Source organism: Maniola jurtina, chromosome 4, assembly GCF_905333055.1.
Source record: "Maniola jurtina chromosome 4, ilManJurt1.1, whole genome shotgun sequence".
Classification (NCBI taxonomy): domain Eukaryota; kingdom Metazoa; phylum Arthropoda; class Insecta; order Lepidoptera; family Nymphalidae; genus Maniola; species Maniola jurtina.
In genome coordinates, this window is record NC_060032.1 from 3288341 (window position 1) to 3300348 (window position 12008).

Here is a 12008-nt window from a genome sequence, read left to right on the forward strand (position 1 = left end):
TGACCTTTGATATGCGCATGAACGTAGGCATCATCTCTGGCATCAGCATCCGCAGCGCGGAATGTACCCTGAGGATCCAAAGACTTTGGGTACTTATGCCTGCACTTATATTATTTTTATTAGATAATAAATAACGCCCAAGACTTTGTCCGCGTGGATTAAAGCAGAATTTACACCACGAAATTAGTTTCATGATATTAATTTCACTATCAATTGCACGTGTCAACGTGTAATTTCGTTATTACGAAATTAGACGTTCATATAAAGTGAATTCCGCTTTAAAGTTTTTCAAAAAGTCCTTGAGAACTTTTGATTTTCTGGAATTAAAAGTGTTTATGCAATCCCCAGGATGCATGCTATCTCTGTACCAAATTTCGTCAAAATCGGTCCAACAGATGTGCCGTGAGAAGCTAGCAGACAGACACTTTTGCATTTATAATATTAGTAGATAAGGATAAATTAGGTCCAAGACTTTGTCTGCGTGGATTAAAGTTTTTAAAAATCCCGTGGGAACTGATTTTCCAGGATAAAATAGCCTATGTCTCCAGCAATCTGTCTCTGCCCTAAATTAATGATGACAGCCACATGGTTTTTGGTTTTCAAAATATTTATGGGAACTTTGATTTTCCGGTAAAAATTAAAAAAAAAGGTTATTCAATTTGTATTGATTTTCTTTACAGTCTGACATGGAACTGGGCGTGAATGGCGAAGACTACTCTCCTCAGTTGAACGATATCATCAACATTATCATCCCCAGATGGCTTCGGAATAACCAGGTAAGCTTTATCCATTTACACCTGCTTTCGACAGTACGCTTTCTGTTATCTCCTTATGAAAGTCAATTCAAAAATATTTAAGTACCTATTTAAAGTTGTGGAACTTATGATTCTGACACAATGAAAATCCAACCAGTTTGGATATTGTACTGAGCATATTCCAGCATATTCTTTGAGAAGATCACTAAGTTAGAAAATTGTTAAAAGATGCTATAAATTATAAAATGATTTCTTGTAATGGTACATAAATATTATTTTTTCAGAATCAAATCGACCAGGTCATTTCCGATCTCGTCAAGGATGTTGGCAACCAGATTTTGGGTTAGGCTCGATCGTGCAAGAAAGTCTAACAATGATAATTACAGCAAGCGTTAGATATAATAATATTATACTGATCTATCACTAACCACGGAATGAAGTTAGTATAGCGCTCTCTCTGTTACGTAGTCCCATACAAATGATAGAGACAAAAATTGAAGTGGGCGTTAACCATTTTGAGACATCAACCAATCACAAACATGTTTCAAAAAACATTCTAAGTTCGATTCGAAAATATTTTCACTAAACATTCGAAATTCAATCAGAAAATCATTCATTTGTGATTGATTGGTGACCCAAAATGTTAGCGCCTACTGAGATTTTTACTCTATCATTTGTATGGGATTGCGTAACAGGGAGAGCGTTATACTAACTTGTTTTCGCAGATAGGGTAATAACAATTATGTGATAGTTACTTGTATACATAACCATTGATTTAATTAAGTTACTTTTTGTATTGATTCGTTAAAATAAATATTTAATGAATAAGTGTTGTGTTTAAATATGTATAGAGCGCGACAGGTTGAAATAACACCCAGGGTGGGGACGTACCGCTCATACTCCGATTGCCATCTATACCTGTCGCGTACCATACAATTGAATTTTTATACCTTTTCTTCCTACCTCTAATATAATCATAATGATAATCATCGTCATCAGAATGAGAACGATTTGGCCATAGTTTAGGGAAGAATTCTATCAAAATGTATGTATGTACTATGGATGGCGCTAAAACGAACTTTATGTGTTTAATGTATGAAACATGGGTATGAAACATAGCCAACACCCAATGACTTTCTAAGCAAGGACATCGCACTGGCGCGCATAACAAGGGACCAAGTAAGTGTGCTTATACTCGGTGTAAGCACACTTTCTTCATTAGTCGCATGTTGACTGCAAAGCTGTCAAGACGCCTAAATGCGCGATCAAAAAGTGCCAAAATAATACGTTAACGACGCAGAAAAGAGATGGTGTGACTTACCACCGGTAAGTTAATTTTATTTACGTAAGATAACATGCGAAAAAGTGTAAAATATTTAGTAAAACCATTGAAAACACTAGAAATATCTAAATTTATTTACAATGTTCCCATTCCTTTCTCTCACGCACATCGGAAAGAGACAGATGGAAGGGCGCGTCACGAATGTCGGAAAAACAAAATGTGGAGTAGCTTTTTTTTGTTCAATGTAAAATCTATTGGCCATTATTGTATCACATTTATTTTATTACTAGCTGTGCCCGCGACTTCGTTCGCGTGGAATAGCTCTCAGCGCGCTTTATATAGCCACGGACGCTCAGGCGCCAGGCGTGTATCTGTACGTTAAAAATGTTCGCCGTGATTCTTTAAATTGACATAACTTTTTTATTTATGAACCGATTGACATGAAATAAACACTTAATGTTAAGTGAAGCTTACTACAATATATTAGTGACAACCGTATCTAAATCGAATAAGCCGTTTCTGATATTAGCGTGCACAAACACACAGACAAACAGACAAAAAAAAAATTTATTACAATTTCGGGTTCGGCATCGATAAAAAAAAAGTAGCAGGGGTTGTTATTATTAACAACCCCTGCTACTTTTTTTTATATATTTCCATTGTACAGACACCACTTTTCTACAATTTTATTATATGTATAGATAGATCTTTTGACGACCTCCAGTGCGCAGTGGTAACGCGGTGGATTTGTATGACGAGGGTCCCGGGTTCGATTCCCGGCTGGGCCGATTGAGATTTTCTTAATTGGTTTAGGTTGGCTGGTGGGAGGCCTTTGGCCATCTTGATTCAAGGCCCATCTTGAATCCGCCATTTTGGTTTTATTTTTCAGCTCCCTGTCAATTGGATGAAGTTCTGAGTGACATTTGTTTGAGCACCCCCCACCTATCTTCAATACCCTGGCCGTGCACCTCACCGAAATCCTCAATCATCAGCTCTATCCATATTTTTCCTCCGAATCATTTTTTGTCCTCTATACGAAACCATCAGTAAAAAAAAAAAACATACAAAATTTTACAGAAGAGGTGATCAAATGAGTCAGTCAGTCAGTCAGTCAGTCAGTCAGTCAGTGAATCAGCACGAGCAGAATAGTATATAGTATAGATATAGTATAATAGTTTCATATTTACAAAAACGAAAAATCTCTCAAAGAAATAACAAAAATTAATAGTGCTACACTACTCCATTCCATTTTTTGTTCAAGTTTGCTTCTAAAATCACCTTATTCAGCTTCGAGTGCAATAATCGATTTACATTGCGGCTTAATCACTGAGGTTAGTTTACAGGACTTGAATGTTAGCGGGAATGTATAAATGGAGCAGTTGAAGCTACATAGGGTGAATTTAGAAACGTGTGCCATGTTTGGGCTCTTGTGTTGTATGCCACGATGTGTCCATGCTTAGAAAGTCATTGCCAACACCCTAACTCCGGGGCTCGGGCAAGTATTGATAATTTCTTAACAGAAAAACCTACTTAATTTAAAACAAAATAGCGAGCAAACGAGCAGCGAGTCACCAGATGTTAAGTGTTGGCTCGACTCCCAGGACCTCACCATCAACAGTCGATAATACTAACCACTAGACCAACCAGATATTTAAAGTAATTAATAATCCATATTTTAGTATTATAATTATGCGAAAGTGTCTGTCTGTCTGCTAGCTTTTCACGGCCCAAGAGCTGAACCGATTTTAATGGAATTTGGAAGAGTTAGCTTACATCCCGGGGAAGGATATAGGCTACTTTTTATCCCGGAAAAGCAAAGAGTTCCCACGGGATTTTATTCCATCCACGCAGCTGAAATCGCGGGCATTATCTAGTATTGAACATTATAATCAAAATAATGAAATAACAATAAATAAGATGTTATCTAATCTGATTATAGTATTTATTGTCTATTAATCTATGAGTTAATTGTTTTCGGTTTAACCTTAACCCCTTTCCTGGAGATCCTCTATACATATTTTATCAAAGCTTATGCCTCAAAGAACAGAATAGAAGTTATTCTTTACTGTCCAATCCAAATGTTAATGATATTGATAAAGCTTATTTTTCACTATGGGATATAAATTATATTGTAGTTCGGCCAAAATAGACATTTAACAGGGCTCTCTCCGTCACTCGTTTCATACAATCGTAGTTCCAATTTCATTTGAATATTAAGCAACCAAAGTCCATGAAATTTTGCAGACATATTCTAGAAACTAATATCTGTGTCTGTGGTGTTTTAGATTTTTCTAAAAATACTTAATTTTAAAATTACAGGGGCTCAAAGATTTGTATGAAAATTTTTAAGACCGCGTAACTTTGAAATCGAATATTTTAACAGAAATCTGGAAAACCACAGACATAGATATTAGTTTCTAGAATATGTCTGCAAAATTTCATGAACTTTGGTTGCTTAATATTCAAATGAAATTGGAACTACGATTGTATGAAACGAGTGAAGGAGAGAGCCCTCTTAAGGTTACAATTATTATTCTCATAGAGCTAAAAATTCGTACAATGTTTGGAACACCAATATGAATTGTGAAAAGTCCCCATCGAGCCTACATTTGCAAAAAATATATATTCAAGGTTCATAAAAATGGCTGTTTTGAATTTTTCAGCTATAATGTAAGTTTTATCATAAAATATGCATAACGATCTGGCTTACTTTACTGAGTAATGTAAAGTAATTGACAGTTTAGTACAAGCCACTAAAGTCCGACCGCAGACGTTAGCGGGATACGAGTTGAGCTAAAAACTATAAAAGAGTTGGCGAGAAGATAGTGTGTAGTTGAGATAGTTTGTTTTGTCGCTGAGCTATAAGCGAGTGTGCGAGCTATTTATGCGCTTTACTTACGCATATTTAATTTTTACTACATAAATATGGTCCGTATTGTGGTATTTGACTCCGTAAAACTTTAAAAATACATAAACTTTAAATTTGGCTAGCGACAAATAAAATAGTTATTAATTTTTAGAACGAGTCCACACAATTTCACTGAGCTTATTGGTTAGTGCTTAGTTAGGAATTAAAATCCGTTTGTATGGACAGCGCTCTGAACAGACTTCTCTAAAAAACCCACCAGCTTCGAATCAATAATTTATCATGATAGAAATCAATGTAATATTTGTTGTACTTTGTATTTATCATATCAACAGCCTATTGACTACATTTTGATTTTAATCGATAAAAACAATTTATAATAATATAAATAGGGGGGTTAATCAATAATAGCAATCAATATTTCTTCACAGTCTGCAAGGGTAAGCGCTATTGTTTAAACTAGGTACTTATTCTACTTAGGTATATTTTATTTCTAGATATTTCAAACGATTTCAGGAAATGAAAATTGTTTTTCCGTTTATGTGTACGGTCCTTTGCAATAAATTACCATATAATAAAAAACATAATATTTTAAAATAATAAAATGTAAACAAATTATTCATATCAATCATATTATGTTACATTAGTAAGTAGTTAGGTAATGGATGGAATTGACACTTTTGGAATTAGGGCTTGCTATTATTGTGAGAGTATAATTCAAAATACATTTAACTCAAAATATTTTTGCTTGTTTTTAGGGTTCCGTATCTCCCGAGAAAAAAGGAACCCCTATAGGATCACTTCGTTGTCTGTCTGTGTGTTGTGTCTGTCCATAGCCGTCATGAAATTAAAACCTCCCTTCTTTCAGTTGACCTAGAATAATGAAATTTTGCCGGTCGCAATGTCTTAGAGCACAAGTAAAGAAAAAATCTATAAAATTTGTGCTTGCATCACAAAAAAATTAAAGTGTTATTTCTCATACGATGGTACGGAACCCTTCGCGTGAGAGTCCGACTCGCAGTTGACCAGTTTTTTTTTTCAGATAAACCCTAACTCAATCCATGATGAAGGTTTTTGTCTTCGCTTTCTTGTTAGTGACCGCAGGTGTTAACGCCCTGCCCCAGCAGTACTTTGAAGATGAATACAGTAAGTAGATTCTTTCATCATCATCATCATTGTCAATCGACAGATATCCGCTGCTTTACATAGGTCTCTTATAGGGACTTCCACAGGCCACGGTCTTACGCCGCCTGAATTCAGCGGCTCCCCGCGATTCGATGCCGTCTGCTTAATTCGTGGGTGGTCTTCCAACGAAGCGCTTTTCGTTGCGAGGTCGCCATTCCAGCACCTTGGGACCCCAATATCTATCGGGTTTTCAGATAATGTGCCCTGCTCATTGCCACTTCAGCTTCGCAACCTACAGAGCTATGTCGCTTACTTAGGATCTCCTAATTTCTGATTCAATCTTGTAGAGAAACTCTAAGCATACTCGTAGCTCTCTTCATCGCCCGCATGAGAAATAGTATTAATTAGCCTCTTCCGTTGTATAACAGCTTTTTCGGTTTCGGTACTTGCTAGAAACTTTCGGCTTCGGCCAACTTGGCCAATTTTGGCCGAAGTCGATAATTTTGCGAAAGGTGGCCGAATGCGAAGGCGAAGCTGAAGGTTTAGTTGGTCACTACGAGTAGGTACATGACGGTAATGCATAAAATCGCATTAAATAAATAAATAAATATTATTATATTTGGGACCATAACGCAAACAGAGCATGTACACAAAAACATACAAAACAAGTGTAAATTAAAAATTTATAACACCCCCGACAAGTGAAGGTTACTGTAATAACTAGAAAAGAGCTGATAACTTTCAAACGGCTGAACCGATTTTCTTGGATTATAGTTATGAACACTCTCGATCAAGCCACCTTTCAAACAAAAAAACTAAATTAAAATCGGTTCATTAGTTTAGGAGCTACGATGCCACAGACAGATACACAGATACACACGTCAAACTTATAAAACACCCCTCTTTTTGGGTCGGGGGTTAAAAAGAAATCCTTTGTCTTAAAACATGGCTTCCCATGCATTCAACCGAAAAACCACCGTATTTGCAACCCATTGTGTGTATCATTATGTGGCGCAAAACTGTTCCACAAAGGGATACCTCAGCGTACCTCATGCTATAGTGGTGCTAGGTGCACGTGGATACACTACCTCACTGTGTTTCAGGCAATCCCTGAAAAAAAAACCACTCATTCATTCTAAAACCATTTCAGGCTCCAGGGACGAGCGCATTGTTACAGGTAACATCAGAAGAGCAATCGAAGAGCTCGCCAAATCTATCAAAGAAGCTGGTTTGGACCCGCTAGACATCGACAAATTCGAATTTGAAGGATCTTTCGCACCAGAGTGAGTTTTATGATCTAATGAAGTATATATTTATATATATATATATATTTATTTTTCATGTACCAAAATTGTAGTTACAAAGTTAAGATAAATTAAGCTATGTACATAGGAAATGCTTATCTCTAAACAGAGATTTCTTCCAGCTTCCCCGTGCAGGTTGTGAGTAAGGTGCATAAATACGTGGAATAGGTCCCATGGTACTAGATTACACTTACCATGAAGGAAAATATACTTATATCTAGCCTAGGTTTAACCATGAAATAATAATATATACTAGTACCCAGTATACCCAAGAACATCGATATAAATGACTATAATAAGTGTATGCCTGAGAATCATTAGTTGCTAAATCCATGGACTTAACAGCTGATACAATGTTTGCAGCTTTGTCACAGTTAAGACCTACATCGAGTCTCTTGAATTCACTGGCCTCAGCAACATCGCTATCAACAGATTGGACTATGGCGCTCTCACCAACAGGCTCCGATTTGACATCTCTCTCCCTCTACTCAGTTTATCTGTCGGTAAGTGTAGCTGAAATAGCATGATCATTCCGTGACCTTTGTCTTAAAATAAAACTCTTGCACAGTAAGTATCTACAATAGAAATGTTTCACTTTCTGTATAATATACTTTTTGTCTAAATATTTTTTAAACAAAACATTATAGTAAGTGTTTCCGTTACGTTACGCAGGTGAGGCTGGAGTTAACGCTAATATTTTCGGAACTCTATTCACTGGTCAACTCAGCGGAAGGTAAGTGAATGCAATGCGATACAATTTCACATTCTGATTTTAATTGAGATTTTTTTAGTTTGAAAGTTTTTTTAGTTTAGTGGTTCTTAGCTATATTACAAGAAAATCGGTTCAGCCGTTTGAAAGTTATAATCTCTTTTGCAGTTTTCTTATTAGACCGGTTACTACTATCCGACCAACACAAATTAGTGTCCAGCCAAATTCTAATCAAAATGTGTCGGGGGTTTTAAATTTTTAATTTAATTTTACCTTGTTGCACATATTATCTTAGTAGTTGAAGTACGCTGTTCACTTATGAATTTTCACTTTATAAATTTTCGAAAGTAAGTTTATAATTTTGTTTCAGTTTAAAAATAACTCAGATCCGTCTTGCCGGTGAAATTCGCGTGAACATCGGCATCATCTCAGGCATCAGCCTCCGTAGCGTCGACGCCAATTTCAGGGTTCAAAGGATTGAGGTATCTATTAGAGTTCTGTAAAATTAAGGATTCATCATGTTTAAATCATAAATTATCTGGAGAACATTAATCCTACAAAAACAAAAAACAAAAAATACGTTTTTTCCAAAAGTGTAGCCGAATATCTTATTATTGTCTTCGAATAGAAAGATTATCTATATCATCATTGACATCATCGTAAGTTGATGGTTAACTTCACAGCTGGACATGATCTCTTGTAGCGAGTAGGGATTTACACGCCACGGTCTTGTGTCGCCTGAATCTCGCGGCTCTCTGTGATTTGTTTAATATTAACTATCTATATTAGTTTTAATTTATGACCTAATTTTATAATGTGGGCAAAAACTGTTCAATTCAATAATAATAATCAAAAAATAATTCAAAAATAATATCGTTTTTCACAGTCTAACCTTGCCATGAAATTCCAAGATGAAGACTACTCTGAGCTGGTGGACTCCATCTTGAATGAAACGATTCCTCAAATACTTGAAATTTACAAGGTACTTGTATGCAATTTGAGTGATGCTATTAAATGATATAAAATAGTTATAAGTATGACTCACGATCCTCAGTTAGTACCATAAAATTCATATCCATACTAATATTATAAATGCGAAAGTGTGTCTGTCTCTCTGGCTATTTATCTGTCTGTCTATCTGTCTGTTCACGGCCCAACAGTTTAACCGAGCTTGATGAAATGAAATTCCCCAGAATGTAAACTAACTTTGTTGGTATAGAGTTAGTTTACATTCTGGGGAAGGAAGCTATCCCAGAAAATCAAAGGGTTCTCACAGGATTCTTAAAGGCCCATCCGTTTTACTGATTTAAGTAAACGAAAAAATTTGGTACAAAGGTAGCTTGCGTCCCGAAAATTGTCACAGGTAATTTTTTAACCCGGAAAATCAAACAGTTTCCATGGGTTCTTTAAAAACCTAAATCCACGCAGATGAAGTCGCGGGCATCCTCTAGTAATTAATATTTCTTATTTAGGTAGGTGTACCTATTTCATTATGAACAAATACAAAATAATGACTAAGCAGTTTGTTTTGGATAAAATAGCAACTTTCTGAAATTGACGCGGCAGTGTATGGTAAAATTGAGTTATAGTAGTTTTTATGTGAAACACTTGGTATTTTTAATGTTTTGAATTTTGATTGATCTAGTAGGCTTAGAAATGCTTGGTAGATTTTTGTCCGTGAATTCCTTTGCTTGGATTTAGGATTTTTAAAAACAACGTGTTAACTTTTGTTTACCCAAAACCAAAAGTCGCCTTGATCGCTTCTTCCAACGTCTATTAACGCTCGAATTTAATCTAAACTTGTACTGTTGCGCGATTAGGCAAAGGCCTCCCTCTGATTTTTCCACATCTCCCTATTCTACCCTCCAGGCCCTTCAGGCCACCTATATTTATCTAATTCATCACGCGATCTACGATTTGGCCTGCCTCGCTGGCGTCGATAATTCTGGGGAGTCCAGAAAGAAGCAGAGTTTGCCCACAACTTATCTGGCATACGACACACAATATTAACTAACCAGTCCAATTTAAGTAAAGCTTGAAGGAGACTCTTTTGTTTATTCAGATACAAGTTAGCCCTTGAGTGCAATCTCACCTGGTGCTAAGTGATGATGCAGTCTAAGATGGAAACGGACTAACCTGGAAGGGGTATGGCATTTTTTATGAAACCCATACCCCTTTGGTATCTGCACAGCATCGCACAGGAACGCTAAATCGCTTAGAGACACAGCTTTACCTGTAGGGTGGTAATTAGCCACGGCCGAAGCCTCCCACTAGACCAGACCAGAAATTTTGGAATTATAAAATTCCAAACCCCTGCCGGGAATGTCTCACTAATAAGACCACAGCGCTTACCACTGCGTCTGGGAGATTGTCAAAAGTCGTCGTCTCTTCTAAATAATACTATATCATTGTTTTCAGGACGAAATCGACAAGAACCTATCGGAAATTATAAAAGAAGTCGGCAACCAGCTTTTGGGAAAGAGTGTAACAACTGGAGATCAAGTTTTGATTGCGTAGCGTTTTGCAATTGTGTAAACCTTTCTGATATCATGTTTTCTTAATGTTATCTTATTTTTAATGGATTTAAGTCAAGCTAAGTAGATTTTTCGAATAAAAATTATTCATCGTGTTTATCGTTTTATGTTCAAACTAGCTTAAGACTGCGACTTCGCCCATGTGAACTACGTAAATTTCAAACACCAGTTGTACTGGTGGAGTCATCAGTACAACAGTCTACTTAGCCACCAGTACGAATTTGATAGATTATATCTCAGAAATGTGACACTTAGGAATATTTTTTTTTCATACAATAGTGGTTTGTATTGAGACTATTGATTAATGCAGGTTTAATGCGTGGCCGCTATTTTGAAAAACAAAAGAAAATGGCGGACATGTAGGTAGGGCTACATGCTAAAATATTCAAAGCAATTAAATTTTTTAATTTAATAAATAAAGTTTGGAATTAAAGCAGATACGTGTATATTTCAATTTGATTGTTGGATTAATGTGATGTACATTTTTTTTATTTTACACAATAATTAATGTAGTAGCTATTAATACCTAAAGGCAATTAATCTTTCAACTAGATTTTATCGCTATAGATAATATTGTTATTGCATAGTGATAAAAATACATTAAATGTATTTTATTTGAATTTGTAACCTTGTATTATCAACAGATCTAATGACAGTAAAGAAGATCGTCTAGTTGTTTTTCATACAAAAAGCGATAATGTTTTTCTCCCCGTAAAGGTAGTCAAGGAAATTTTTACAATTTTATTTCGTCATTATACTTCAGCATTGTATTTATCAGATCAAAGTAGCATGGGTACGTGTCGGCTTTATATACTAATTACCAAACACCCTGTATATTTAGATTAACTTATGGATTAAAAGAAAAAGAACTAACATGCAGGTTGATATCTGCCATCTAAATCACATTACGTACTCGAAAAGTGTTAGTTGGAGTGACGGGAGCACCATCTTATGACAGCCTCCTTCCTCGTAACACTCTTGGCAGTAGGTCTTCACGAAATGAATGAAAGAAAAGATGATGTCTTTGAGTTCTGCTCCTCAATAATATTCACCACATCTCCCTGCTGGTGGACAGCCTGGAACACTCGTGCAAGGAACCGCCACAGCAAACTTGTCGGACCATCGCTTGGGAGACCTTTCTCGCCCAACGGTGTCCTCCATGTTGCCATGCTCAACAAGGCGCTCGATTTAGTCACTCTCATACCGCAAGACGTGGTTGAAGAACTTTAATATACCTAGGACTCTGTACTAACACCGAAAGACGTTGTTTAATGCCGAGTTCAGCATTACATCCCTGTTGTATCCATCCAATGTGTGGCACAGCCGTGGGCACAGCTGAATATCAAAAACTAGAGGATGCCCGCGGCTTCGCCCGCCTGGATTTCGGTTTGATTTTCCGGGATAAAAAGTAGCCTATGTCCTTCCCCGGGATG

The 12008-nt window shown here is 36.4% G+C and overlaps 1 protein-coding gene across 1 annotated transcript; it reads left to right on the forward strand.

The window, feature by feature from the left end:
• Nucleotides 1–5967: 5967 nt before the first annotated feature.
• On the forward strand, nt 5968–10575 carry LOC123864586. The gene is made up of 7 exons (XM_045905149.1): nt 5968–6049; nt 7179–7311; nt 7696–7835; nt 8005–8065; nt 8412–8523; nt 8928–9023; nt 10460–10575. Exons 1-7 carry the CDS (start codon nt 5968–5970, stop codon nt 10556–10558), a joined length of 723 nt encoding a protein of 240 aa, XP_045761105.1. The 3' UTR covers nt 10559–10575.
• The last annotated feature ends 1433 nt before the right edge of the window (nt 10576–12008 follow it).

Bases quoted from the DNA above. Each gene is read 5' to 3' on its own strand.
- LOC123864586 (XM_045905149.1), top strand. From the start codon at position 5,968: ATGAAGGTTTTTGTCTTCGCTTTCTTGTTAGTGACCGCAGGTGTTAAC. The intron at 6,050-7,178 runs GTAAGTAGATTC...AAACCATTTCAG, and splicing joins GTACTTTGAAGATGAATACA to GCTCCAGGGACGAGCGCATT. The intron at 9,024-10,459 runs GTACTTGTATGC...CATTGTTTTCAG, and splicing joins AAATACTTGAAATTTACAAG to GACGAAATCGACAAGAACCT.